This window comes from Schistocerca americana, chromosome 9, assembly GCF_021461395.2.
Source record: "Schistocerca americana isolate TAMUIC-IGC-003095 chromosome 9, iqSchAmer2.1, whole genome shotgun sequence".
In the NCBI taxonomy this organism is placed as follows: domain Eukaryota; kingdom Metazoa; phylum Arthropoda; class Insecta; order Orthoptera; family Acrididae; genus Schistocerca; species Schistocerca americana.
In genome coordinates, this window is record NC_060127.1 from 24,713,825 (window position 1) to 24,741,149 (window position 27,325).

Here is a 27,325-nt window from a genome sequence, read left to right on the forward strand (position 1 = left end):
TGTCAAATGTGTGCTGTAATCTTTGTTTATGGTAGATATAAGTGAACAGAAGAGGTGTTCATCAAATTTTATTTATTCCTGTTAGTCTTCTGGCACTGATATCCATGCAATTTGCCATTCATATGAACGAGTGCTGGATCTCTGAGACACTCAGAGGAGCACAATTATTTGTTTCAAAATTACCATTGTCTCACATGATGAACCTTTTACAGTAAGGCTGGTGACACTATTAGTTTCAATTAGAAGTATTAGTGTGTGCTATGTGAGGCAACTAAATGTAGATATCCTTATTTTTGAGGCTAAATAAAAGGACAGTATGTCACAAAATCTGGTGGGCACAGGATGCAATGACTGGCAGCTCACCTCGTGCTGGAACTGCGCCTTGATCCTCTCGAGGGCCGCCTCCTGCTCTGCACGCAGCTTCTCCAAGGCTTCCCTGTGCTCCTCCGACAACTGCTCTGGCCGCACTTCATTCTCCAGGTCAGCTAACTCCTGCGTGGTCACAATAACGAGTACGTTTTATGCGGATTACAAATTCCTTGACACTGGCAGTTGGCTTACCTTACAAAAAAGATAAAATAATATGCCTTCTTTCTCAAACAACAATGAATCACCTCTTACATCACACAAGTACTAGGGCTTACCGTGAGACAAGAAATAAAATAGCCATAAATACCACTGAGGCTAGGAAAACTGATTTCATCTAAATGGACTAAATTACACATGATAATGCAACACTTATAGTTCAACTCAAAAGTAAATGAATTTCACATCACCAAGTTGCAAGGTTTTTTTTTACTTTTATTTATTTATTTATTTATTTTTATGGATTCTTAGTTACACTTTCCGAAAACAACCTGTCATATTCTGTACATTTACATATATACTCCAGCAGCCATCTTACAGTGTGTAACAGAAGGCACCTCTGGTACCACTGATAATTCCTTCTTTCACTGTCCCATTTGCGAATGGTGCACGGTAGGAACAACTGTCTATAATCTACTGCATCAGCCTTAATTTTTCCGATTTCCTTGGCACAATCATTTTGCAAGATATTAACTAATACTGCAAAGCCTGAGGTGAGAACATTGCTCTTCTAAATTCTGATAATGTTTTTTAAGAAAGGCCTTATGAACCTACTGATGTATTTTAATCAAAAACTTTGTGTTCTGCCTTACGGCAGGTCACGTCATGGGGGAAGCCTCGTCAGAGAGGTCCACTGCACGAGCGTCTAGGGAAGTGATTCCAGTGGTGGTTTCCCGTTGCCTTCCACTGATGATGATGAAATGATAATGAGGACAGCACAACACTCAGTCCCAGAGCAGAGAAAATGTCCGACCTAGCCGGTAATTGAACCCAGGCCCCCTGGCGTGGTATTTTAATTGAAACAGGTCAAAATACCTCACTTCTGGCAATTAGTTTTACTTAAGACATTCTTCTTGTGTAATTCCTCTTCTATCAAAAGGCTAGGCCTTGTCTCTGCAGCCACAGCTTCCTCTCCCTAGCAGTTCTCTTCATCTCCGTGTATGAAGAATATCTGATCTCACTGATCATGTTTTTTAAATAGGATGGTCCTGCTCATCGCTTCAGTTGTTCCCTATGATCTTGCCTTCAAAAATGTGTTGTAGTAGAATATCATATATGGTTAAGTGTCCAACATGTTTTGCTTTGCACTGGCCTACAACTTTCAGCAGTTCTTTCTTCTTTCGTATTTTTTGTAGAACCATCTCATTCGTTTTTCTGTCGGTCCAGCTAGTTCTTGTAATTATCCTCTAGAACCACATTTCTGCTACTTTGCTAATGTCCAGGTTTCATATCCATATGTAAAGACACGTCACACAAAGGTCTTAACAAATCTTTTCTTAGTGTTGAAGCTAATGTGCTTGTTCAGTAGAAGGTTCTTGTTATTTTGGAGCGGGCTCTTGACCACTGTTATTCTTCTCTTGATTTCATTGAGGTATCTTGAATTGAATTGAATTGAATTGAATCTACTGTATTGTGCCACAATGGTACCAAGATAGTGAAATGTGGTTACATCCTTGAACTGCTCGCTACCTATTTATAGTTCCGTACCTCAATCAGTAAAAACAAAACCCATCTAGGATCACTTTGTTGTCCATCCATCTGTCTGTCTGTCTGTCTGTTCATTGAGAACCATTGGTCTCAAGAATAGGTACACAAATCAAATTGAAATTTATGTCAGTTATTGAGGTCTAGGGGCCCTTGTTAGTGAAAAAAATTTAAGCTTCCAAGTCAATGCAATCAAAAGATACAACTATTTATTTCACATATTTTGAAACTCACGAACTCAATCCTCAAAACCTATAGTGTAATTCTCATTGACTTAGAATCACTAAATTTGGTAGAAGCATAGTTTCACAGTACCAGTAAAGAAAAAAATCCAGAAATGGTTCATTTGTAATTATATCACACAAAAAACAGGTTTTGCCTTTTTTTCATCTGTCTGTCTGTCAAGACACCTTTTTCTTGGGAACAGCTAGTTGCATCAACTCCAAATCTCTGTCTCACACACTAAGATCTACTGTCCCTTGGGAGTGTAAAAGGTCCAAGGTCTTAAGGCAATGCAATCAAAAGATATGCTCATTTATTTCACAAACTTTGATACTCGTAAACTCAATCAGTAAAACCTGCAGAATCATGAAATTTGGCAAGACGCAAGGTTCCACAGAGCAAATAAAGGAAAAAATTCGAAAATTATTAATATGTTATTATATCACATGAAAAATTTTGTCAAGTACTATCCATCTGTCTGTCTGTCTGTTAAAACTCATTTTCCTCGTGAAAGGTTAGAGGTATCAAATTGAAATTTATGTGGCATACTAAAGTCAATGGTCTCTAGGTGGTTTAAAAAATTTAATATTCTATGTCAATATTTTGATACAAACTCACTTATGAAAAGCTACAGGATACTTCCCATTGACATTGTATTATCGAATTTAGCAAGAAGCAAGGTTTCACAGTAGAAGTAAAGGAAAAGAATCAAGAAACTGTTCAACTGTAATTGTTATTGTTTGGTCTTCAGTCCAAAGACTGGTTTCATACAGCCCTTCATGCTACTCTACACTGTTCAAGCTGCTTGATCTCCGTGTAACTACTGCAACCTACATCCTTCTGAATCTGCTTACTGCACTTACCTCTTGGCCTCCCTCTATGATTTTTATGACCCATACTTCCCTCCAATAAATTGGTGAGCCCTTAATGTCTCAGAGAATGTATCCTATCAACTGATCCCTTCTTCTTGTCAGGCTGTGCCATAAATTTTTTGTATCCCCAGTTCTATTTAGTACCTCCTCATTACTTGCATGATCTACCCGTCTAATCTTCAGCATTCTTCTGTAGCAGTACATTTCAAAAGCTTCAATTCTCTTTTTGTCTAAACTGTTTCTCATCCATGTTTCACTTCCGTACATGGTTATGCTCCAGATAAATATCTTCAGAAAGGACTTCCTAACACTAAAGTCTATATTTGATGCTAACAAATTTCTCTTCTTCAGAAATGCTTTTCTTTCCATTGCCAGTCTACATTTTATATCCTCTCTGCTTCGGCCATCATCAGTTATTTTGCTGCCCACACAGCAAAACTCATCTATTACTGTAAGTGTCTTGTTTCCTAATCTAATTTACTCACAATCATCTGATTTGATTCAGCTACACTCCATTATCCTTGTTTTGCTTTTGTTGATACTCATCTTATATCTGCCTTTAAAAACAATGCCCATTCCATCAACTGCTCTTCGAAGTCCTTTGCTGTCTCTGACACAATTGCAATACCATCATAAAACAACCTCAAAGTTTTTATTTCTTCATCTTGAACTTCAGTTCCTACTCCAAAGTTTTCTTTGGTTTCCTTTACTGCTTCCTCAAAGTTCAAACTGAATAACATCAGGAATAGGATCTAACCCTGCCTCACTCCCTTCTCAATCACTGTTTCCCTTTGGTGCCCCTCAACTCTTATGACTGCTGTCTGGTTCCTGAGCATGTTATAACCTTTATATAGCATGTTATAGCCTTTCGCTCCCTGTGTTTTACCCTTGCTACCTTCAGAATTTCAAAGAGAGTATGCCAGTCAACACTGTCAAATGCTTTCTCTAGCCTACAAATGCTGTAAATGTAGGTTTGCTTTTTTTAAATGTATCCCCTATGAAAAGTTGTAGGATCAGTACTGCCTCATGTGTTCCTACACTCCTCCAGAATTCAAACTGATCTTCCTCAGGTTGGCTTCTACCAATGTCTCCACTCTTCTGTAAATATTTCATTTTAGTATTTTTCAACCACAACTTATTAAACTAATATTTCGGTAATTTTCACATATCAGCAATAGCTTTCTTTGGAACTGGAATTATCAAATCCTTCTTAAAATCCAGGTATTTTGCCCATTTCATTCATGTTGCACACCAGATGGAAGAGTTTTGTTATGGTTGGCTCTTCAAGGGCTATCAGTAATTCTGACAGAATGTTGTCTACTGCCAGGGTCTTGTTTTGACTTAGGTTTTTCAGTGCTCTGTCAAATTCGTCTTGCAGTATCACATTTTGCTCTCATCTTCATGTCTTTATCTACATCCTCTTCCATTTCTATAATATTGCCTTCATGTTTATCTCCCTTGTATAGACCCTCTATAAACACCTTCTAGCTTTCATTTCCCTTCTTTGCTTAGGGCTTGTTTTCCATCTGAGTTCTTGATATTTATACAGCTACTTCTTTTTTTCTCCAAAGGCCTCTTTAACTTTCCTTTCGGTGGTATCTTCCACCTGTTCTTGTCGACTATTGCCTAACGCTCCTTCTAAAACACTCAACAATCTCTCATTCTTCCAACTTATCCAGGACCCATCTCCTTAATTTCCTATCTTTTTGCAATTTGTTTGGCTTTACTCTACAGTTCACAACCAATAAATAGTGATCAGAGTCCACATCTGCCACTGGAATCTTCTGTGGCTCCAGATTTCTTCCACGTATACAACTTTCTTTTATGAGTCTTAAACCAAGTGTTGGCAATAATTAAATTATTCTCCATGCAAAATTCTACCAGGTGGCTTTCTCTTTCATTCCTTTCCCCCAACCAATATTCACCTACTAATTTTCCTTCTCTTCCTTTTTCTACGATGGAATTCCAGTCCCCCATTGCAATTAAATTTGTCACCCTTAACCATCTCAATAATTTCTTTTATCTTATCATACATTTCTTCCATCTCTTCATCATCTGCAGAGCTAGATGGCATCTAAACTTGTATTAATATGGTAGGTGTTGGCTTTATTAAACCTACTCCTGCATTACCCCTACTTGATTTCATACATAGAACCCTATGTTCCGGAAGTAAAATACTCCTCCATTCAGATCTCCAGGCAGAGACTACTCAGGAGGATGTCATTATCAGGAGAAACAAAACTGGCATTCTGTGGATCAGAGCACGGAATGTGAGATCCCTTAATCGTTGCAGGTAGGCTAGAAAACTTAAAAGGGAAATTGGTAGGTTAAAGTTAGACATAGTGGAAATTAGTGAAGTTCGATGACAAGAGGAACAGGACGTTTGGTCTGGCTAATATACAGTTATAAATACAAAATCAAATAGGGGTAATGTAGGAGTATGTTTAATAATGAATAAAAAATAGGGACATGGATAAACTACTACGAACAGCATAGTGAATGCATAATTGCAGCCAAGATAGACACAAAGCCCACGCCTACCACAGTAGTAAAAAATTATTTAGATAGTTACGGGAGATGAAGATTTAATAGTAATGGGGGAGTGGAATTCGATAGTAGGAAAAGGAAGAGAAGAAAAAGTAGTATGTGAATGTGGACTTGGAATAAGGAATGAAAGAGGAAGCTGCCTGGTAGAATTTTGCACAGAGCATGACTTAGTCACAGCTAACACTTGGTTTAAGAATCATGAAAGGAGGTTGTACATGTGGAACAGGCCTGGAGACACTGGAAGATCTCAGATTGATTATTTAATGGTAAGACAGTGATTTGGGAACCAAGTTTTAAATTGTAAGACATTTCCAGGGGCAGATGTGGACTCTGACCACAATTTATTGGTTATGAACTGTAGATTAAAACTGAAGAAACTGCAAAAAGGTATGAATCTAGGAGATGGGACCTGGATAAGCTGAAAGAACCAAAGGTTGGAGGGACAAAATAATTTAACTGGATAGGTAAAAAATCTACTCACCAAGTGGCAGCAGAACATGCACATAAAAGACAGTTGTCATTGGTAAGCTTTCGGAACCAGTGGCTCCTTCTTCAGGCAGAAGTGTTGAGGAGAAGGAAGAGGGGTGAAGGAAAAGGACTGGAAAGATCCACGAAAAGGATGAGATTTCAGGAAAGTCACCTAGAATCGCGGGTCAGGTGAAACTTATTACACGGGATGAGAAGGAAAGGTAGTAGAGAGTTTCATAGGGAGTGTTAAGGAATGATTGATAAGAACAGGGAAAAGGAATACAGTAGAAGAAGAATGGGTAGCTCTGAGAAATGAAATAGTGAAGGCAGCAGAGGATAGAGTAGGTAAAAAGACAACGGCTAGCAGAAATTCTTGGGCAACACAAGAGATGTTGAAATTAATTGATGAAAGGAGAAAATGTATAAAAACATTAAATGAAGCACGTGAAAAGGAATACAAAAGTCTCAAAAATAAGATCAACAGGAAGCGCAAAATGGCAAAGCAGGAATGGCTAGAGGGCAAATGTAAGGATGTAGAAGCATATATCATTAGGGGTAAGATAGATGACACCTACTGGACAATTAGAGATACCTTTGGACAAAAGAGAACCACCAGTATGAATATCAAGAGCTCAGAGGGAAAACCAGTCCCAAGCAAAGAAGGGAAAGCAGAAAGGTGGAAGCAATATATAGAGGGTCTATATAATGGTAGTGTACTTGAGGGCAGTTCCAAAGAAAGCAAGTGCTGACAGGTGTGAGAATTACTGAAGGATCAGTTTAATAAGTCTCAGTTGCACAATGCTAACACAAATTCTACACAGATGAATGGAAAAACTGATACAAGGTGACCTTGGGGAAGATCAGTTTGGATTCCGCAGAAATGTAGGGACACGCGGGGCAACACTGACTCTATCACTTATCTTAGAAGAGAGGTTAAAGTAGGATAACCCTACATTTATAGCATTTGTAGACTTAGAGAATGCATTTGACAATGTTGACCAGAATGCTCTCTTTCGAATTCTGAAAGTGGCAGGGGAGAAATACTGGGAGCAAAAGGCTATTTATAATCTGTACAGAAACCAGAAGGCAGTTATAAGAGTCAAAGGGCACAAAAGGGAAGCAGCGGGAGTTTCCACCCCCTCTGTTCTATCATTTCCTCCTTATTCTTGTCATCTCACCCCGTTTGTGTGCTTCCCTCTGCCAATGCACCAGCCCATGTTTCGCCTTCATCATTCGTCTCCTTTTTCGTTCCCTGTTCCATCTCTCCCCCTCCCCACCTCCCTGCCAAACAGCATGCTGTTGCTGTGCCTTTTGGCAGTCTAGTCCCTGTACACTCCACTATATAGTGCTCTTCTCTTCCCTCACCCTTAGCTGCTATCCCTTAGGGCTTTGGCTGAAAGCTAATGTGTAAGTGTCTTCTCATTGCGCCTGTGTGCAACTCAACAGTTTATCTTTACAGTGAGGAGCACACTATCTTTTTCGATATATTGTTGATATTCCAACTTGGAGTTTCCACTTTTCTATTTAATGACATTAATTAATGAAGCATTCTCTTGTAAATCACTAAAAACTGTGAAGTGAGGCATTCTTGCTAATGTTTGAGATTATAAATACCCAACATGAGCTGGGAGGAGTTAGTTGTGACTCAGTTGCAGTTAGTGGTAGTTCATTGTGGTCAAAGTTATATTTAGAGTCAGTCAAGACCACAGACTATGTTGAAAACCTATGCAGAGTGTACCATGCAGGAATACTATCAGAATTTAATGAGAACTGTATAAAATGTAATGATAATGGCAGGTGAACAAAATTACGTACTGAACTTTCAACTGTGCACTTATATGTAAATGGGCTGTGAAATATTGTGTTATGATTAACATCTGGCATCATCAAAGAATTATATATTTTTTGGGATGAACTGCTCATAAATAGCAACACCTTATGTTTGTTTTATAATAACTATTCCTACAACTCCATATTTCTGTGCACTTCCACTATTGAGAATTATGCATTCACAGTTTACAGATACCAACAGAGAGAAGTTTGACATGGTAAGAAACACACTATACATAAATGAAAACATTCCAAATACTGCATAGTTTGGGATATTGAAACCATGCTCAAGTGCAGAGTAAACCCATTAAATGTACATATTTGGATTACAATCCAACCACCCACACTCTGCTTCTAAAATTGTGGACTTAGACAAGTAAGCTGAATGCAACCCAAGTATGTGCATTAACAAGTTATACTCTGCTTTAGGGAATGGCTTCAACAGCCAAAACTGGATAACAGTGAACAATATAACATAAAAGGATGGTTTTAATGTAACAATAATAGCCAGTGCAGCAAACTGATATTGTTCAATAGGCCTGGAACTTAGTCTCTGAGGAAATGCCGGTCTCTGTTAGGTAGCTCAGCAAAGCATCATTTTATTGACATTGTGTATGATGATCATTACTGTTTATGGTCTATGGAATTTTCCACCATATCAAGCTACATGGAGCGACTGTTCCCTGTTGCGAATAAAAATAAAGCATTGCAAACTTCCTAATCACGTAAGCAACAAAATACGATAAGTATTTCACTGTCACAAATGTTTACGGAAGATTGCTATGAATTTTCACTATGCCAAATCAAACCATTAAGTGTATTTTGCTACTTAAGTGGAGGGTTGACACATCCCTGAACATTATGTTTCCAACAACATACTTGTCTTCATCCACCTGACTTAACTGTTAAGCACAAAACTCTGTATGAGTCACTTTGTCTATATTTTAATTCTTGCATTGTTGTATATCAGTACGGTGGTGAAGTGTCAGAGTACATATCCAAAGGTTTGTGGTTCAGTTCTCAGCCAGTCCTGGAATATGTATCTGTAGCTTATCATCTCTTGCAATGAGTAGTTAATGTAAAAAATGCCAAGTTGCAGAGTCCAATTAAACTGTAGGCCCCACGGTAACTGGCTTGGTAAGACAGTTGAAAGGATACAGGAAGGCAAGAGTGCTTCAGGTTAAGGCAGCAACAAAATGCTGGCATGTGGTACCTCATACAGCCTTCATGAGTCAGTGTTCTAGATGCTTCTGCCTAGTTTCGTGTGTTACATGTTTTGTAAAACTGATGATGATGGGTGTCCAGGAGCAATATGTATGCATATACTTTTGTTTCAGACTCAGAAAAACCTCTGCAGAAACACATAACATGTTAAAATGAGCATTTGCAGCAACAGTTTTCTTCACAGTCAAACTTATGACAGTTTTGAACTTTTTCAAGGTGGCAGAATGCCATTCGATGATGATCCCCATTTAGGACTGCTGTTGACCAGCATTACTCCTGAAAAATGTTTTTGCTGTTCAGAATAAGGTGCGGGAAGATATGAGGCAGATACCCAAGACATAGGATATATCGTTGGGGTTGTGTTGTGGGACATGTCAGAGGATTTTGTCTGACAATCTGAGCACTTGATGAATTGCTGCAACATTTGTCCTGCGAATTCTCAGTGATTAGCAGTATCGCATGCAAGTCTCCAGAGAAATTCAGGAAACTCTTAAAAGTGAACCAGGCTTTCTTCTGAAGCAGTTATCACAATAAAAGAGTCCGTCATCACATTATGTCAAGAAAGCCTGGCAAGTGAAGAGTAATGTGAAATTGGTTCTCATCTGTTTCTTCGACATGAGAGTAACTGTCCAGAACGAGGTCATCCCTCCTCGTCACTGCATAAATGCATTATTCTATCGTGACGTGCTGAAGCAGTTGAGAGAGAACGTAAGAAGAAAACATCCAGAAAAGTGGTGCTCGGGTGACTGGTTCCTCCATTGTATCAATGCAAGGACATGCTTATTTCTTGTTCTCTTCTTTTCTTCCAGCACTCTTTCATGTGTTCACTTTATTTTTCTTCCTGTCTTCTGACCACTTCGTACCAGTTTTTTTTCACTCTCTCACCTTGGCATCTTTCCATATTCAATACTTTTCCCCTAAACGCTTATCTGTCAGTTGTTTCTTCAGCTTTTATACCATCCTTTTCTAAATCCTTTTTTATTTCTTGGACCCAACTTCTTGTTTACTTCACATCCCACAAATATTTGAACATCTTTTTGCTGAATCTACTGTCTTGCATTTGATGTAAATGTCCAAAAAATATTTCTTCTTCATCTCATTACTTCCGATACTTTTTATATGTTTCAATAAATTTCATCATTACTAGACTGCAGATTTTTTAGGTCATAAAAATGCATTGTAGGCACCTAAAATAGGCTCTTTCAGTACCTCTTGTAGGCTATATAAAATCTAAAATAGGCCCTAAAAAGTGTTATGCAGAAAAACTAAACATAATGTAAAACACACAGTGTCAACATATGAGCAGACTATTATTCATTAAAAACAATGGAAACGAGAAATACGCTCTGTAGTACAACACAGCAAACATTGTGTCTCTTTAATGTTCAAACTAATCCCAAACTTTTTTAGTTTTTCCAAGATAAAATGTGACATGAAAAGTGTACAGCCATATGTTGACATACGTGTAATACGTAATTCAATAAATACCAGATAAACCAGTTGTTTCAAAAATTTAGACCATAGCTGGCTTCACAGTAAATTTGTCAGTCAGTATTAATTTATATGCTAAGAAAGAACCTTCTACATGAACAGACGTGATGGGCATGCTTCCCTTTCGCTACATGTTGGACAGGAATGCTGCAATTAGGGGAGCTGGATTTTCCACTAAGTATGTGTGCTGCTGCACACAAGTCCTTTGGCCAGTGTTCTTCTGTAAAAACCTTTTGCATTTTTGCCCATACTTTTTCTCCCACTTAACCTGGCACTTTATTAATTTCTTTTTAACTTCCTCTAGTAAAGAGATGTTCTCATAGATAGGTCTCCCTGAGCCTTCTAATTTGAAAATGATTCTTGCCATAAATGTGTAGATGGCTCTAATATAAACCAAGTCCCATTGGAATGAGGGATCTTTAATTGTTTTGCTGAAGTTACATAGAGAACATGCTCAGACAGATTTTAAATTATCTCCTGGACTGCTGAGAGACATATGCTGTAGTATTCCGTTGCTGCTAACCAAGTGCTCCAGTGGGTAACAACAGGTTCACATGGCAAGGACACAACTAGAAGTTGTTCTTTGAATGCCTGTATCCTCGATGATGCCTGAACAAAGACTTACTTTGCTGTGAAGATCAGTTTATTTACTTTACGGAATTCTAACCTTACTTGTTCTGCTATACCATTGATACCTTGTGCTATACATGTTACATTCAGCACCAAAGAGTAGAATACTTTAAGCAATTTGAACACTCCATCTTACAAGCAGTGGCATCTGTGAAGGGCAGAAGCATCTTGTTTTCATCCATGATATTTGGATATAGCACCTTCAGCCCATTGTTGACAAAGTATGCAGTTGCTTGCTGGTTAGTCTCAGGGAACTGTTTTGAACAAATACAAAAAATCTAACTTCCCGTTCTCATATTTGCAAGGTACTTGCCAAGACTATCAGTAGTTTCATCAACAGAAATGCATATGCAAGAGTCCCCTATATCTTCTATGATTCTGTGCAGTTTATCAGTGTAAGATGAATCCACATAATTTTTTTACAGTATTGACTCTACAGGAACAGACTGGTGGCAGCACTTCTCAAGAAAACTTTCAAATTAGGATTTTCTAGTTTTTGAAAAGGGGCGTTTGTTGGCACAATAGCATGGCAAGTCACTACAGAATTGGTTCTTTTTGATGGATTCATCAGCTGTCTTGATTCAATTTTTATGTTCATTTAAAATTTGCCTTATGTAACACTCCACTTGCATGCTGGGTTAAGTGGGACTTTTTATCACTTGAAACCTAATAGAAGAAATACACAACAGGCTATATAGAAGTGAGTATGAAAAGTATTTGATACCGTTAAGAGATGCCGATACCTAATTTTAGCAAAAATAAATTTAAAAAAAACATACAATACAGTTTAGCAGTTTTAGTTTTCTAGCTATCCGCTCACTGAATAGAGTTTTGTTACAACACTGAACTTAAAATATCAAAACTCAGTGCATCATTTTCAAAGCATTTATGCTTTGTCCTGTAGGTATGACATTTTCACATGGCTTACTTTTCCTTCATATAAAAATTGAACTCAGCAGCTTAAAAATTATAATAAGAGTGAACAGTTGAGTCACAGTGTCTCTTTGTATATTTTTAAACAATATTTACAATATAATTTGCTTCACAAATCCTCTGGTGTCTAAAGATGTGAGAAGGAATTCACAAATCCTACATTGCAGGAAAAACTAAAAGAATAAAAACATAACTAACCTCATTGTGGCATCCTTGGTAGAATGTAATTTTCCCATCTGTCATATAATGTGGAAACTTTAGTAGCCACAGTCTTAGATGACTAGACTTTGAACTAGCTGTTTTCGGCATTTTCTTCCATTGAACTATTCACACCCTTAAACTAGAAATGATTTTGAACAATAAATATGTTACACTTATACGTCCATCACTAGCTTCGTTTGAGAGGTGGATAACAAAAATATGACAATGGCCTCGCTTTCCTGCAATGAGAGTCCATGTATAACTAAGGAGAGAGATGAAGTTGTTATTTTTGCTACAGTCTGTAGGCAGCTTTAACTCTCCCCATGTGTTTTTTTTTAAGCCAATTCAAGGCCATTGAATATCTTTATTTGTGGAAACAGGCGGTTGCTAAAGATTATATGAGCTACAGATTTTGACTTCAATATTCTTCAAATATCGAATTCTAAACTTTTGAAAATACATAAATTGTATGTTATTTTAAGGAAATAGGAACCTCTTAAGATTTTATAGCAAAAATAGACAGTAATGTCAATATAGGCTGATTTAGGTGCTATAAAATTAAAGGTTTTGAGTTTAATTGGCCATGAAAGGCATAAGTACAAGTTTATTTGCAATGAGGAACTCAGGAAAAAAATAGGTTTAATCATAAGGCCCATGGTCTAATCATTATCACCAAATTCTCCACCTTCCACCTTTTTCATGGATCTAATATTTTCCTAATGAGTTGCCCTTCTAGTATCTCTAATTTATCTAAATTATAATGTAATGCTACTGGTTCCCATCAGATCACTGAAGTTAAGTGCTGTCGGGCTGGGCTAGCACTTGGATGGGTGAGCATCTGGTCTGCCGAGCGCTGTTGGCAAGCAGGTTGCACTCAGCCCTTGTGAGGCAAACTGAGGAGCTACTTGATTAAGAAGTAGTGACTCCGGCCTCGTAAACTGAAATACAACCAGGAGAGTGGTGTGCTGATGACATGCCCCTTCGTATCTGCATCCAGTGATGCCTGTGGGCTGAGGGTGACACGGCGGCTGGTCGGTACTGTTGGGCCTTCCAAGGCCTGTTTGGATGGAGATAATGTACTGCTAGACATTCACTTCTGTATAGACATTCTCTTCACTACTGTACTGTAATGCCTGATTTTTGATAGACCTTTTTTGTCGTAAAAGGGGTAGGTTATACAATATGGCCTTCCCATTTTACATATCCTTTCCTATCTAGCAGCTTTTTCCAAACCATTTTCTTGGGTTATCTCCCCAATATATTTAAATTTTTAACCTTTTTGATTTAGACAATATCTGTTTTCAGAAATTTTGGTGCCTTTTTATTGTTTGAAAAATTATGGTTTTCTCCGCAGGAACTCTTAAGCCGGTCCTACTGGCAATTTCTTCTAAAACATTAATTTCTGTTACAGCAGATGTCTCATTTTCAGAGAGTATTGCTAAGTCATCTCCAAATGTGAGATAATTTATTACAGCATTTTTGCTTCTTCTTTCCAACCTTGTTGGTGAAATGATACATTCATTTGGTTTTTCATCCCAAATTTTCACTACTTTTTAAGAAAATAATTTTAAAAAATGATGATGGGGCATCACCTTGCCATATGCCTGTATTTATTTTGAAGAGTTGACATATTTCTCCCATAAATTTCACTTAAGGTACTGTGTCTGCTAAGTGTTTCACAAATTATATTTGCTGATTTATACTTTACCAAATTATCAGATTATTTTATCTGTATTTTATCTGTCAATAGAATTAACACCCATTTTGAAAACAACAAACATTACTAAAATATCTTTTGAATTCAGTAATCTGTATTGAATGATTGACTTTAGAATAAATATTTGTTCAGAACATGGTCTGCCCTTCCTAAAACCACCTTGATATTTACCTAAATGACTGTCCATAATGTTTCTGATAGCAACAAAATTCCACTGTAGTTGTTAACATCATGTTTATTGCCTCTCTTGTCTAGTGGATATATCAAGTCGTCACTCCCATCATGCACTGGCGCTGCTGCTCACAGTGTGGTTTCAGTTGTCTGAGACTGCAGACGTGTGTGCAAGTTGCGTTTGCATGAGTGTGTGTGCGCGCGTGCAGGTGTTTATGTGTGTCTATTGCTGACAAAGGCCTTACTGGCGGAAAGCTATAATTGTGTGAATCTTTTTGTTGTGCCTATTGCGACTCAGCATCTCCACTACATGGTGAGTGGCAACTTTCCTTCTCTAATATTGTCTCATTATCTTAAACAGACAACTCTGCTTATACTCTTTGGACTTGTGAGGCTTGCTCCCTTAAATTATCTCAGCTTTTCTTACAGTGGCCACATGGCAATAACCTGGCTGCACATATGTGAGCGAATCTGGGCTCATATTGTAAAATGACAGTTGCTCAGCTGTTTGGAATTATCAGTTCATTGATATTTGTTTCTGTGCCATACATGGGTAAACAATGGTGTAATAAATTTCCTTTTACAACAGATTTATTGGTTAATAATGGTTAAACCTGACATGCTGGAGGGCTTTGGGCAGAAACTGAATTCAGTTTTGGTAGTCGCAACAAATCTTTTAAAAAATATGAAATATTTGATACATTTTCTAAAAACTTTAAATAACAGCTGTGTGAATTATCACAATAAATATTCATTAAATTGTGAAGTAGTAGGAGTGTCTCTGAAGGACCCTGTATCAAAATTCTGCTTCATTAGTGGGAAAAATTTTCAGTGTGTGTACAGTTTCAAAATGAAAACCACTTCATGTTTCCCACGCAGAGATCAAAGCTCTACACCTATACTTCACAATATGTGGCCATGAATAACAATACAATACTAAAATGCCGTCCAAAGCAAAACCTACAACAGGATGGCAGTTTTGTTTCATCAAAAGTCATGAGATTTCCAGGTGAAAATTTTAAATTTTTCTCAACCATTTTTGACTGTGTGTGAGAACAAGTTTTACTTTAGTAGTTTTTAAGGCTGCAAATAAAATCTTTTGAGTTGCCATGTAGTATATTAGAATGTGGTCACTCAAATGTAATATAAGTAGAGTACAATATCAACATTTCAAACGGGACATTCTTCACAGTACAATGATCACTGACTTTAAGTACGCCACTGAGAGAAAGTTGACAAAATACTATATTCCCTATCAAAATTAGCATAAAAAGAATGAAAGCCTCAATATTCAATGCTGATATACAATGTTCATGTTCAAATACGGATCCATATACATAATTTTTTGTAAAATTTAAAAAAAAAAAAAAATAAAAATAAAAAGAACTGGCTTCTATGTGCAATGATGAGCTCACAGCTATATGAAAAATTTTCACAAAAATATTACTTTCTGGACACACACAGTTGTTAAGTGGGAGACAGACCTGGAGCTTGAGAAGCCATGAAAGGCAATAAAGATTGCCAACATCTGCAAGTATGCTGAAAGTGGCTGCAATCAACCAACAAACATTACAATCAAATGCACTTCTTAAACATTTTCTTACATGACTCCACACGCTATTGTTTTTGATACAGAACCTTACAGTGTTTGTGCCAAAATGAATCAGAACATTTATTTCCACCAATAAACTGTTCAGCTCCCCATTTTCAAGACAAGTTGCAAACATGTACACACCACTACCATCATTGTACAGAAGTACTCCTACTTGATAATAGTTAGTTATCTGCATTTTCCATGGTTTATAATTGTGACCTCTCACTATGGTATGGAACAAATTATTGTATTATAATACATACTCTCAGCAGAAAATATGGCAAAACACTGACCATTTACATGATTCATTAAGGGTTTCTCTTTCATTTTACACGCATATACAGTTTTAAGCTTAACTATTTCAATGACTCTCTCCTCCCTCTCCTAACCCCCCCCCCCCCCCCCCCCCACACACACACACACAAAATAATACTACTACACATAAGAGATGATAGCCCTATTCTGAAACACACAATTTGTGCTGGGCATTATAGGTTAAGAATTTTTAACATTATGTAAAGCATAGTTCAATTATTTGATCTCTTCTACCTCTACATTTATGTACATATTCCACAAACAGCTGTGAAGTGCATAGCAGAGGGTACTTAGTGTAGTAAACACATTAGAGTTTCTTTCCATATGGAGGACAGGGAGAATGACTGTTAAGTCCTTTGTGCATGCTGTAATTAGTCTAATCCTGTTTTCACAATTCCTATGGGAGAGATACATGTGAGATAAAGAATAGATCTAGACTCTCAACTTACTGCTGGCGCTCAAAACTTAATAAGTAGGATTTTGTGGGATTAATGGAATCTGCCAGTTTTGGCTTTTCAATATTTCTGTGTTGCTTTTCTGCTAGGCAAACAAACTTGTAGGATTTTGCCTTGTCCTTTTTTGTATACGTTCGGTATCCCCTGTTAATCCCATTTGGTAGGGGTCGCCCACACTTCAGAAGTATTCTACGATGTGTTACATGTAAGCAAAATAATAGTGTTTTCCCAGTTTTTTAAGGTATTCCACAAACAAACTGAAGTCTCACAACAGCTTTATCTATGACTGAGCATATGTGGTAATTCTTCTTCATATCTCTACAAACTGTTACACTCAGGTATTTATATGAGTTGACCAACAGCAGTTGTGACTTGTTGATGTTGTACTCATAGGATATTACATTTTTTGTTTTGTGAAGTGCAAAATTTTATATTTTTGAACATTCATTGTAAGTTGGCATTCTTTTCACGACTGTTAATCTTATCAAGATACGGATGGATATTTGTGCATCATTTTTCAGACAATGCTTCATTATACATAGCTACTTACAAAGAATCAGAGTTTACTATAACATTACCTATGAGTTTACTAATATACAACATGAACAGCAATGGTTCCAACACACTTTGCTGGGACATATCTCAATATATTTCTTTTCTGTCAAAGACTCCTTCTGAGATTATAGGTCCATCCTCTCTGTATCAAGAAATCCTCAATGCAGTCACAAATTTCCCTCAGTACCGCATAGAATCATACTTTTGATAACAAGTGTAGAGCAGTATCAAGTCAAATACTTTTCGGAAACTGAGGAATCCTGCATTCACCTGATTGCCTCAATCAGTGTCTTTCAGGATGTCATGTGAGAGACGTGCAAGTTGGGTTTCACACGATCGCTGTTTTCAGAATCTGGGTCGGTCGGCACGGAGGAGGTCATTCTGATCGAGATACCTCACAGTGTTTGAGCTCATAGTAAGTTCTAGGGTTCTGACAGCTGCAAATGAGATTGGATGATAGTTCTATGGATCACTTCTGTTACTCTTATTGCAGATGGATGTGCCTGTGCTTTCTTCCAATCATTGGGGACATTTTTTGTTCAAAGGATATATGGTATATTAAGAAGTACTGTAAAGTAACTTAGCAGGCAGTTTTTCTGTACATTCATAACAAGCCTCATGTTCTGTAAGTCAGTGACTTTGATCTGTACACAGTGAGGTGACAAAGTGGTGCCAGCCACCTACCTTCCTGTGCTTGGCCAGGAGGGCCTCCCTCTCGGCGATCGCAGCGTCCACCTGCCGCTGCAGCTCCGCCTGCTTGGCAGCCAGCCGTGCGCGCGCCTCCCGCAGCTGCGCCTCATCCTCCGCCTCTATCCTCGCCATCTCCTCGGCGCGCGCCCGCTGCGACGCCTCCAGCCGTGCCCTGCAGTCTGCTTCTAGCTGCTGCAGCCTCACTTCGCACTCTGCCCTAAAGTTCAGTAACAGTATTTATCTATTTATGAATTTATTTCTGTCTTAAAAATATAACCAGGCATCATCATTGAGTGAATATTATAACTTTTATAATATATGAGGAATATGTAATGATGATGATAATGAACAATAATAGCACGTGCACACACACACACACACACACACACACACACACACACACACACACACAAACGCACATGTGCATATGCAGGGTATACTAAAAAGTAATGCCACTTTTTATGTGAAAACTCATGAAGCTTTTTGAATAAAACCAATGTTATGAACATGCTATCTTTTCATTCTTAATGTCTACATATTTCTTCTCAACACAGTGAACATTTCTGTCTTTTTATTCTTAATGTCTACATATTTCTTCTCAACACAGTCACCCTAGTGATGATCACATTTCTCCCAATGAGAGGCCAGTTTGTTGATACCATCACTGTAGAATGTTTGACTTTGTTGACAGAGCCACCACCTCACCTCTGTTTGCACCGCTTCATCACTATCAAAATAAACTTCTCAAAGGTGTTCTTTAAGTTTTGGAAGCAGATGAAAATTGGGTGGGGCAAGTGTGAGTGTACGGAGGATGATTGACGACAGTGAACCTGAGACATCGGATTGCTGCAGATGTTGCAGTGCTCATGTCTGGCCTGCAACTGTCATGCTGGTGGAGAGAGTACTCCAGCTGTGGACAAACCCTTCGAATTTGTACTTTCAGTTTTCTGAGGGTCTTGCAAGTGTTTATGGTGGTGTCTTGGACATCCCAGAACACTACAACCATGACTTTGCCAGCTGATGGCAACATCTTGAATTTTTTTAGCATTGGTAATCCTTTGTAGCAGAATTCGATTGGCACTCTCTTGTTTTTGGGGTTGCAATCTTCTCTGTTTCATAGCAGGAGTAAGCATTTGAGGCAGCTACCATGCACACAGTTTTCTGCGATTAACCATCTGTACACACTCTTGTGACCTTCCATTCTTACCTGACAGGTGTGTTTGTTTTATCTGTTGATTTTCTCTTATAAGTAAATCACCCCAATTCCAATAAGTCTCGCCAGGTGCCGTACACTGTCACAAGAAGAGTGAGAACTAATAGAGGACAATTAGCAAATTAGATGGAAGGAAGTAAACAAAAACAGAAGGGGTGAGAAGAGCATGGACAGTTTACAATGTGACAGAGATACCGGTTCCCTGTTGGACTGAAAGAAAGCAGCTGATGTGTGTGGAGAGGGATACTATGCCAATGATAAAAGATAAAGGTTTATCTCCTCTCAAATGCAAAGTGGTTTTGAATAAGAGACAGGTTACAGCATAATTTGCGCCACAATCATTTGGTTAAAACAGAGAAGGATATGGAGAACGATTTAGCATTATGCAAAGGTACAGCCAAGATGCTGAATGTATCTAATCTGGTATAGCAGTTATGCAATGATCATAGGTATCTGATATGTGAGGAGAAGAGGTGTTGAGGACACCATTCACAATTAAGTAAACAGAGAATGTAAAAATCATGTCACTTTTCTGGTCACATCCACCCTAAAAAAGCATAGGTTGGACTCACACACTGAAAAAACCAAATGTGACAAATGTATCTTACAAAAGAAGCTCATAGCTAGCTCAATTTCATGGAATTTTCACTACCTGGGGTGTGATGAACTACATCACAGTAGTAAAGTTTTGACAGCAGAAAAAAAGTGGACTAATCTTTATCTAATTTGATCAAACAATGGGAACTGTACATAGGAATATCAACAATGTAGAAAAAGACACATTGCTACTTATCAAGATGCAGACATGAACAATTAAAAGGCACTTACATAAACCTTTCAGCTACAGCTGTCATCAGTAAATGAGAGACACACACATCATTCACACACAAACAAGCACACCTGACACACACAGAACCGCCAACTCCAGCATCTTAGGGCCAGAACGCATTTTACTTGTGTGTGTGAATGGTATGTCTCTCTCTTCTGCTGATGAAGGCTGTGGCTAAATGCTTTATGTAAGTGTCTTTTAATTCTGCCTGTCTGAAACTTAATGTGTCTTCTTTACAGTTTGTTTAATATGAGGTACCTATATTTGTCCACATTCCTGGACTGCATATAGGCATGCTGCAATGGTTTGCTCTTTCCAATTTAGATGCTTATCCAAGATTATGCCAAGACGTTTTACTGTTTTTATGATACATTAATTGGATACCATCAAGTAATGGAGAAACTATTTCACAAAAATGTCTACTTATCTACTTTCAGTGTTACATCACAATGACCTGTGACTTCTTAGGGTATAGTATAACAAGACAGAGCACTGCCATTGAAAAGCAGTACATTACACACACAGTCCACATATGAGGACATTGTGAAACAACATGGATACAATAAAGGGAAGTCCCTGATAGAATATAAATAATGGAAAGAGTAAAGGCAGAAACTCAACATATACCCCAGCAGCTGAGTCACTGATAGACACACAAGCAAGGCTGCAAACATTGATAGCTTTTGAATGAATCCTTCTTCACAGTTGTTGGGCACATATGCTCACATATATGTACATACATACATACATACAGACATACATACACACTGGCTCAGCTACCTTATCCAGGCCCAATCATCAGAAGTCCCTGCATTTTGATAGCTTCCACACTAAAACTCACTCCCATGTAGTCTGGCCACCCAAAGACAGAGCATCTGTCATGATGATAATTCCCTCACCCAGCATACCGACTGTCTGACACTATATAGCAGAGATGCTGAGTCGCAGATAGGCATAACAAAAAGATTTTCACACATAAAGATTAGTGTCCTGTTGACAATGAGGTCATTAGGGATGGAGCACAAGCTCAGATTAGGGTAGAAAGGGGAAGGAAATTGGCCGTGCCCTTTCAAAGGAATCATCCCAGAACTTGCCTGATGTGATTTAGGGAAATCACAGAAAACCTAAATCAGGGTGGCTGGATGCAGGTTTGAACCATCATCCTCCTGAATGCGAGTCCAGTGCGCTAACCATTGCACCAGAAGAAGACTTTGGAAGACAAAAGAAAATTGTGCTGTAATTAGTACTGAGAACTGTCAAGTTGACAGTAAAATTCACATTCTGAGTAAGAAAATCCTTGGGAATGTTCTTGCAGAATCATCTGTTGTCATGAGAAGACTATTGTATTATACTTAAAGGAAACACTGCATATGTCTTTATGAAGAGGGCCACGTTTATTTACAAAAATGATTACTGTGCTGAATTCTCATCTTCCGGCAGAATCTGCACAATTCATAGAAGAAGGCCATACACTGACACAATCACAGTTGACAAAGAGTGATTAGTATAATATTTAGCATTCACTGCTCGAGATAAAATCCGAACTTTGTGAATAACAGACACAAAAACATTACAACATATGAGACAACTGCTTTGAGAAGTTGTATAAACCAAACTATTTCACAAATTGAGTTAATATTTCAATTACATTATTGTACAAAATGAAAATGTTGTGTTGTTCCATGGGAGGTACAAGGATGTACCATATGTACAATGAATATGTAAGGCAACAACAGATGGGAGTGACAGCATTCACCATTAATTTAAGAGAAATAGCCTCATGTGGTACGGGCAAGCATCAGAAGTGACGACAAATCTGTGGCAAAACTACTCTATTAAGATCCAGATACCAAGTAGTCAGGGTTAGATACAGTTAAGAATGACACACAAATGACAGGCTTCAAACCTAAGGACGTGCTCGATAAGTAGTTATGGCAAAAAGCACCCAGGCAAACAGATGCTGCGTCAGTGCAAGACACACACAGACAAATGAAGAAACAGTGCAGCACTATGTTTTCACACTATGAAATAATGTCTTTGCAGTTTTCCTAAAGCAGTAAAATGCAATTCTCAAAAAAGCTTGAAAAAGTCACCTTCATAGATTTGAAGATATCTGAGAGCAATTATCTACAAAAGATTTTGAGTATTTTAACAAAGTCACCAGTAGCTGCATGCATATAGTGTGCAAGTTGTGTGATCACAAGATCCCTCATAGAAATTCTATATTTGTTTCCTGAGTGTAAAAAGTTGGTATAATATGAAGTTTATGAAAGGAGAAAATTCTTTCATTTAGTAGTGTGGACAGAAGTAGAATATTGGCGAATTTTCAGCACCCAGCAACACGCCAAAAAAGAGGAGAAGTCAATGATAAAAGGCGTACATGGTATAGCTCAATGTTGATTTGGAGAGAGAGAGAGAGAGAGAGAGAGAGAGAGAGAGAGATTTTCAAGTCAAGGCACGGGTAACAGAAAAAAGGCATTTTGATGTTAGAAGCCTAACCTCCATCTAACATTATTGCCATTACCCAGCAAATACATCACAGAGATACTCAGGAAACAATTTAATGTGGTGTAAAGATGGTGATAAAACAGCATGTCTCTGTAATGCCCGATATAACTAGAACACATATGGCCTGTTACCTAGAAAAATTAACTGGGATGGTAAGACACTCCTGGCACCTCTATGGCAGAGTGTTTTGGCTGAAAGACTGTAACATAAAAAGCATAGCTCAGGAATGAAAGAAGCAATTTCAACCAAGTCTGGTAAGTACATGACTCAGTATTTGCATAAAAAAGACTGAGATACCCCTACTACCGCTTGGGATGGGACTGAGGATCAGAATGGGCGACATGTAAAAATGTCCAAAAATTGCCTGTTGGTATTTATTTCCTACAATTAGTTGACATGCTACACTTTAAAACTATGAACCACAATCTCTCTCATTTGTGTTGTTCAAAACATCAACCACACTGTATTTTGAGGCCAAAGATCATGCCATACAATTCAGTACCACAGATACGTTTCGACAGTCAGTTACTGGCAGCGTTACAAGTTTCTTCAGAATTCAGATGAAACTGCAGGGCAAAATTCATTAGAGATACAGACGAAATATGTATACAAATACATGTGAAATACGTGAAAATTTTGTGAAATGTATGCGATGTATGTGTATGCAGGTGAAACAGCAGGCAAAACAATTTTACCATAACATATACAATATCCTTGTAAAAGTGATCCACAGATGAGTACTTCTACTACTACTACTACTGCTACTGCTGTTGTTGTTGAATAATAACAAACCAAAATAACAAAAACAAATTCCAATTAATATCGATGCCATTCATGTGCCATATGGCAAAATTTTCTCCCTTCTCTAATATCATAGTTTGAATTTCGATGACAGTGCACAGTCATTATATTGACCACACAGCACTCAATGGTTTTGTGCCGGCAATAGAGTTATCTGAGAGCTACTGAAAATCTTCTCAGCAGTTGTTGTAGTGAACCACAAGTAAAATAATTACTACACATCATTTTACCTGAGAATACGCTCCTGCTGCTCTGTGTTGACCCTGATAGCATCCAGTCGACACCGGGATTCACTGATAATCCTCTCTCGTTCCACTTCTTCCTTTAGTGCCAGTCGTTCAGCCAGCTCTGAAAGTCTTTGTTCCTAACAGAAACAAAACATTGAGTTTTAGTCCATGTAGCCTAATTCAATATAATAACATTCACAAATTGAACTACTGCATTATCAGTGTGCCAATCTTTCCTTCTCAGTGATCACCATTACTAAACGGCTAAGAAGGTGCATGGTGTATTAAACCAGTTGCAGGTTGCCTATCTAACACCTTCCAGGGTCAACAAAACTTTGATTTTCAATATTTCATATAATTATTGGCTGAATTCAAAAATTTTAAATGCTGTCATAATCTACTGATTAAGAGGTACAAACCTGTGTTAAAAGTGTAAAACAGTATTACATTTAGGAAAGGCAGTATAACACACAGCTCAAAAATACCCAGACTATTTATTAAGTATTTAAGAATGAGAGCACTTAACAATTTGCAGCAAATTTCACACACAATTTCAGACCTTTACAAAACTTTTCCTCAGAACGGCCCACATCCCCCCCCTCCTCCCTCACCACCACCATCATCAAAAGCGATGAAAGAAAAAAATTCTTCGCTTTCTACATTTTCGCTGTTCCTGCAATAGTACTTCTATATCAGGCACAACATTTTAATTATTATTTCTTTACTATTAACTGCTCACGCTACATTTGTCAGAGAGTATCCATTTATACCACTGAATGTACCTGCAAAATCATATCATTGCCAAACACATAGTTAATCATATCATAAACAATAAGATGAAAGAAAAAGTAGGTTTTTCTTAAAGTGGAATGCAAATTCCCCAGACTATACTCATCCAGTATTTCATGAGAGCACTTCAGGAGCTAATGAAAACATTTAAACGTAATTTCAGCCGGCCACTGCAGCCGAGTAGTTCTAGGCGCTTCAGTCCGGAACCACGCTGCAGCTACAGTTGCAGGTTCAAATCCTGCCTCGGGCATGGATGTGTGTGATGTCCTTAGGTTAGTTAGGTTTAAGTAGTTCTAGGTCTAGGGGACTGATGATCTCAGATGTTAAGTCCCATAGTGTTTAGAGCCATTTGAACCATTTGTAATTTCAGACCTTCTCTATCCTTTCTCTCACTTACATGTTCAATGTCAAATATTTAACACTTAACTTATTTGTTAGCTCCGCAGATGAAGAAGAGATTGATGAAATGTATGATGAGATAAAAGAAATTATTCAGATAGTGAAGGGAGATGAAAATTTAATAGTCATGGATGACTGGAATTTGATAGTAGGAAAAGGGAGAGAAGGAAACGTAGTAGGTGAATATGGATTGGGGGGGAAGAAATGAAAGAGGAAGCCGCCTGGTAGAATTTTGCACACAGCATAACTTAATCGTAGCTAACACTTGGTTCCAGAATCGTAACAGAAGGTTGTACACATGGAAGAAGCCCGGAGATACTGACAGGTTTCAGATAGATTATATAATGGTAAGACAGAGATTCAGGAATGAGGTTTTAAATTGTAAGACTTTTACAGGGGCAGATGTGGACTCTGACCACAATCTATTGGTTATGAACTGCAGATTAAAACTGAAGAAACTGCAAAAAGGTGGGAATTTGAGGAGATGGGACCTGGATAAACTGAAAGAACCAGAAGTTGTAGAGAACTTCAGGGAGAGCATTAGGGAATGTTTGACAAGAATGGGGGAAAGAAATACAGTAGAAGAAGAATGGGTAGCTTTGAGAGACGAAATAGTGAAGGTAGCAGAGGATCAAGCAGGTAAAAAGACGAGGGCTAATAGAAATCCTTGGGTCACAGAAGAGATATTGAATTTAATTAATGACAGGAGAAAATATAAAAATTCAGTAAATGAAGCAGGCAAAAAGGAATACAAACATCTCAAAAATGAGATCGACAGGAAGTGCAAAATGGCTAAGCAGGGATGGCTAGAGTACAAATGTAGAGGCTTATCTCACTAGGGGTAAGATAGATATTGCCTACAGGAAAATTAAAGAGACCTTTGGAGAAAAGAGAACCACTTGCATGAATATCAAGAGCTCAGATGGAAACCTAGTTCTAAGCAAAGAAGGGAAAGCAGAAAGGTGGAAGGAGTATATAGAGGGTCTATACAAGGGCGATGTTCTTAAGGACAATATTATAGAACTGGAAGAGAATGTAGATGAAGATGAAATGGGAGATATGATACTGCGTGAAGAGTTTGACAGAGCACTGAAAGACCAAAGCCGAAACAAGGCCCCGGGAGTAGACAACATTCCATTAGAACTACTGGGAGCCTTGGGAGAGCCAGTCCTGACAAAACTCTACCATCTGGTGAGCAAGATGTATGAGACAGGCGAAATACCCCCAGACTTCAAGAAGAATATAATAATTCCAATCCCAAAGAAAGCAGGTGTTGACAGATATGAAAATTACCAAAGTATCATATATAAAAACAAAGATGAGGTGACTTACCGAACAAAAGCGCTGGCAGGTCGATAGACACACAAACAAACACAAACATACACACAAAATTCAAGCTTTCGCAACAAACTGTTGCCTCATCAGGATATGTGCGTGTGTGCGAGTGTATACCTGTCCTTTTTTCCCCCTAAGGTAAGTCTTTCCGCTCCCGGGATTGGAATGACTCCTTACCCTCTCCTTTAAAACCCACTTCCTTTCGTCTTCCCCTCTCCTTCCCTCTTTCCTGATGAGGCAACAGTTTGTTGCGAAAGCTTGAATTTTGTGTGTATGTTTGTGTTTGTTTGTGTGTCTATCGACCTGCCAGCGCTTTTGTTCGGTAAGTCACCTCATCTTTGTTTTTATATATAATTTTTCCCACGTGGAATGTTTCCTTCCATTATATTGTTACCAAAGTATCAGTTTAATAAGCCACTGCTGCAAAATATTAACATGAATTCTTTACAGATGAATGGAAAAACTGGTAGAAGCCGACCTTGGGGAAGATCAGTTTGGATTCCGTAGAAATGTTGGAACACGTGAGGCAATACTGACCCTACGACTTATCTTAGAAAGTAGATTAAGGAAAGGCAAACCTACATTTCTAGCATTTGTAGACTTAGAGAAAGCTTTTGACAATGCTGACTGGAATACTCTCTTTCAAATTCAAGGGTAAAATACAGGGAACGAAAGGTTATTTACAATTTGTACAGAAACCAGATGGCAGTTATAAGAGTCGTGGGACATGAAAGGGAAGCAGTGGTTGGGAAGGGAGTGAGACAGGGTTGTAGCCTCTCCCCAATGTTATTCAATCTGTATATTGAGCAATAAGTGAAGGAAACAAAAGAAAAATTTGGAGTAAGTATTAAAATCCACGGGAAACAAATAAAAACTTTGAGGTTCGCTGATGACGACGTAATTCTGTCAGAGACAGCAAAGGACCTGGAAGAGCAGCTGAATGGAATGGACAGTGTCTTGAAAGGACAATATAAGATGAACATCAACAAAAGCAAAACGAGAATAATGGAATGTAGTCGAATTAAATCAGGTGATGCTGCAGGAATTAGATTAGGGAATGAGACGCTTAAAGTAGTAAATGAGTATTGCTATTTGGGGAGCAAAATAACTGATGATGGTCGAAGTAGAGAGGATATAAAATGTAGACTGGCAATGGCGAGGAAAGCATTTTTGAAGAAGAGAAATTTGTTAACATTGAGTATAGATTTGAGTGTCAGGAAGTTGTTTCTGAAAGTATTT

At 38.1% G+C, this 27,325-nt stretch overlaps 1 protein-coding gene across 1 annotated transcript in view; it reads right to left on the reverse strand.

Annotated features, from left to right (window-relative positions):
• The window catches only part of LOC124550937 (centrosomal protein of 164 kDa), a 635,732-nt gene that overhangs the window by 102,485 nt on the left and 505,922 nt on the right, over positions 1-27,325 (reverse strand). The window contains exons 13-15 of the mRNA XM_047125745.1: positions 23,567-23,700; positions 17,980-18,202; positions 364-492 (exon numbers count right to left, since the gene is read on the reverse strand). Coding sequence (XP_046981701.1) covers positions 364-492; positions 17,980-18,202; positions 23,567-23,700 — 486 coding nt within the window. The remainder of the gene's footprint in view (positions 1-363; positions 493-17,979; positions 18,203-23,566; positions 23,701-27,325) is intronic.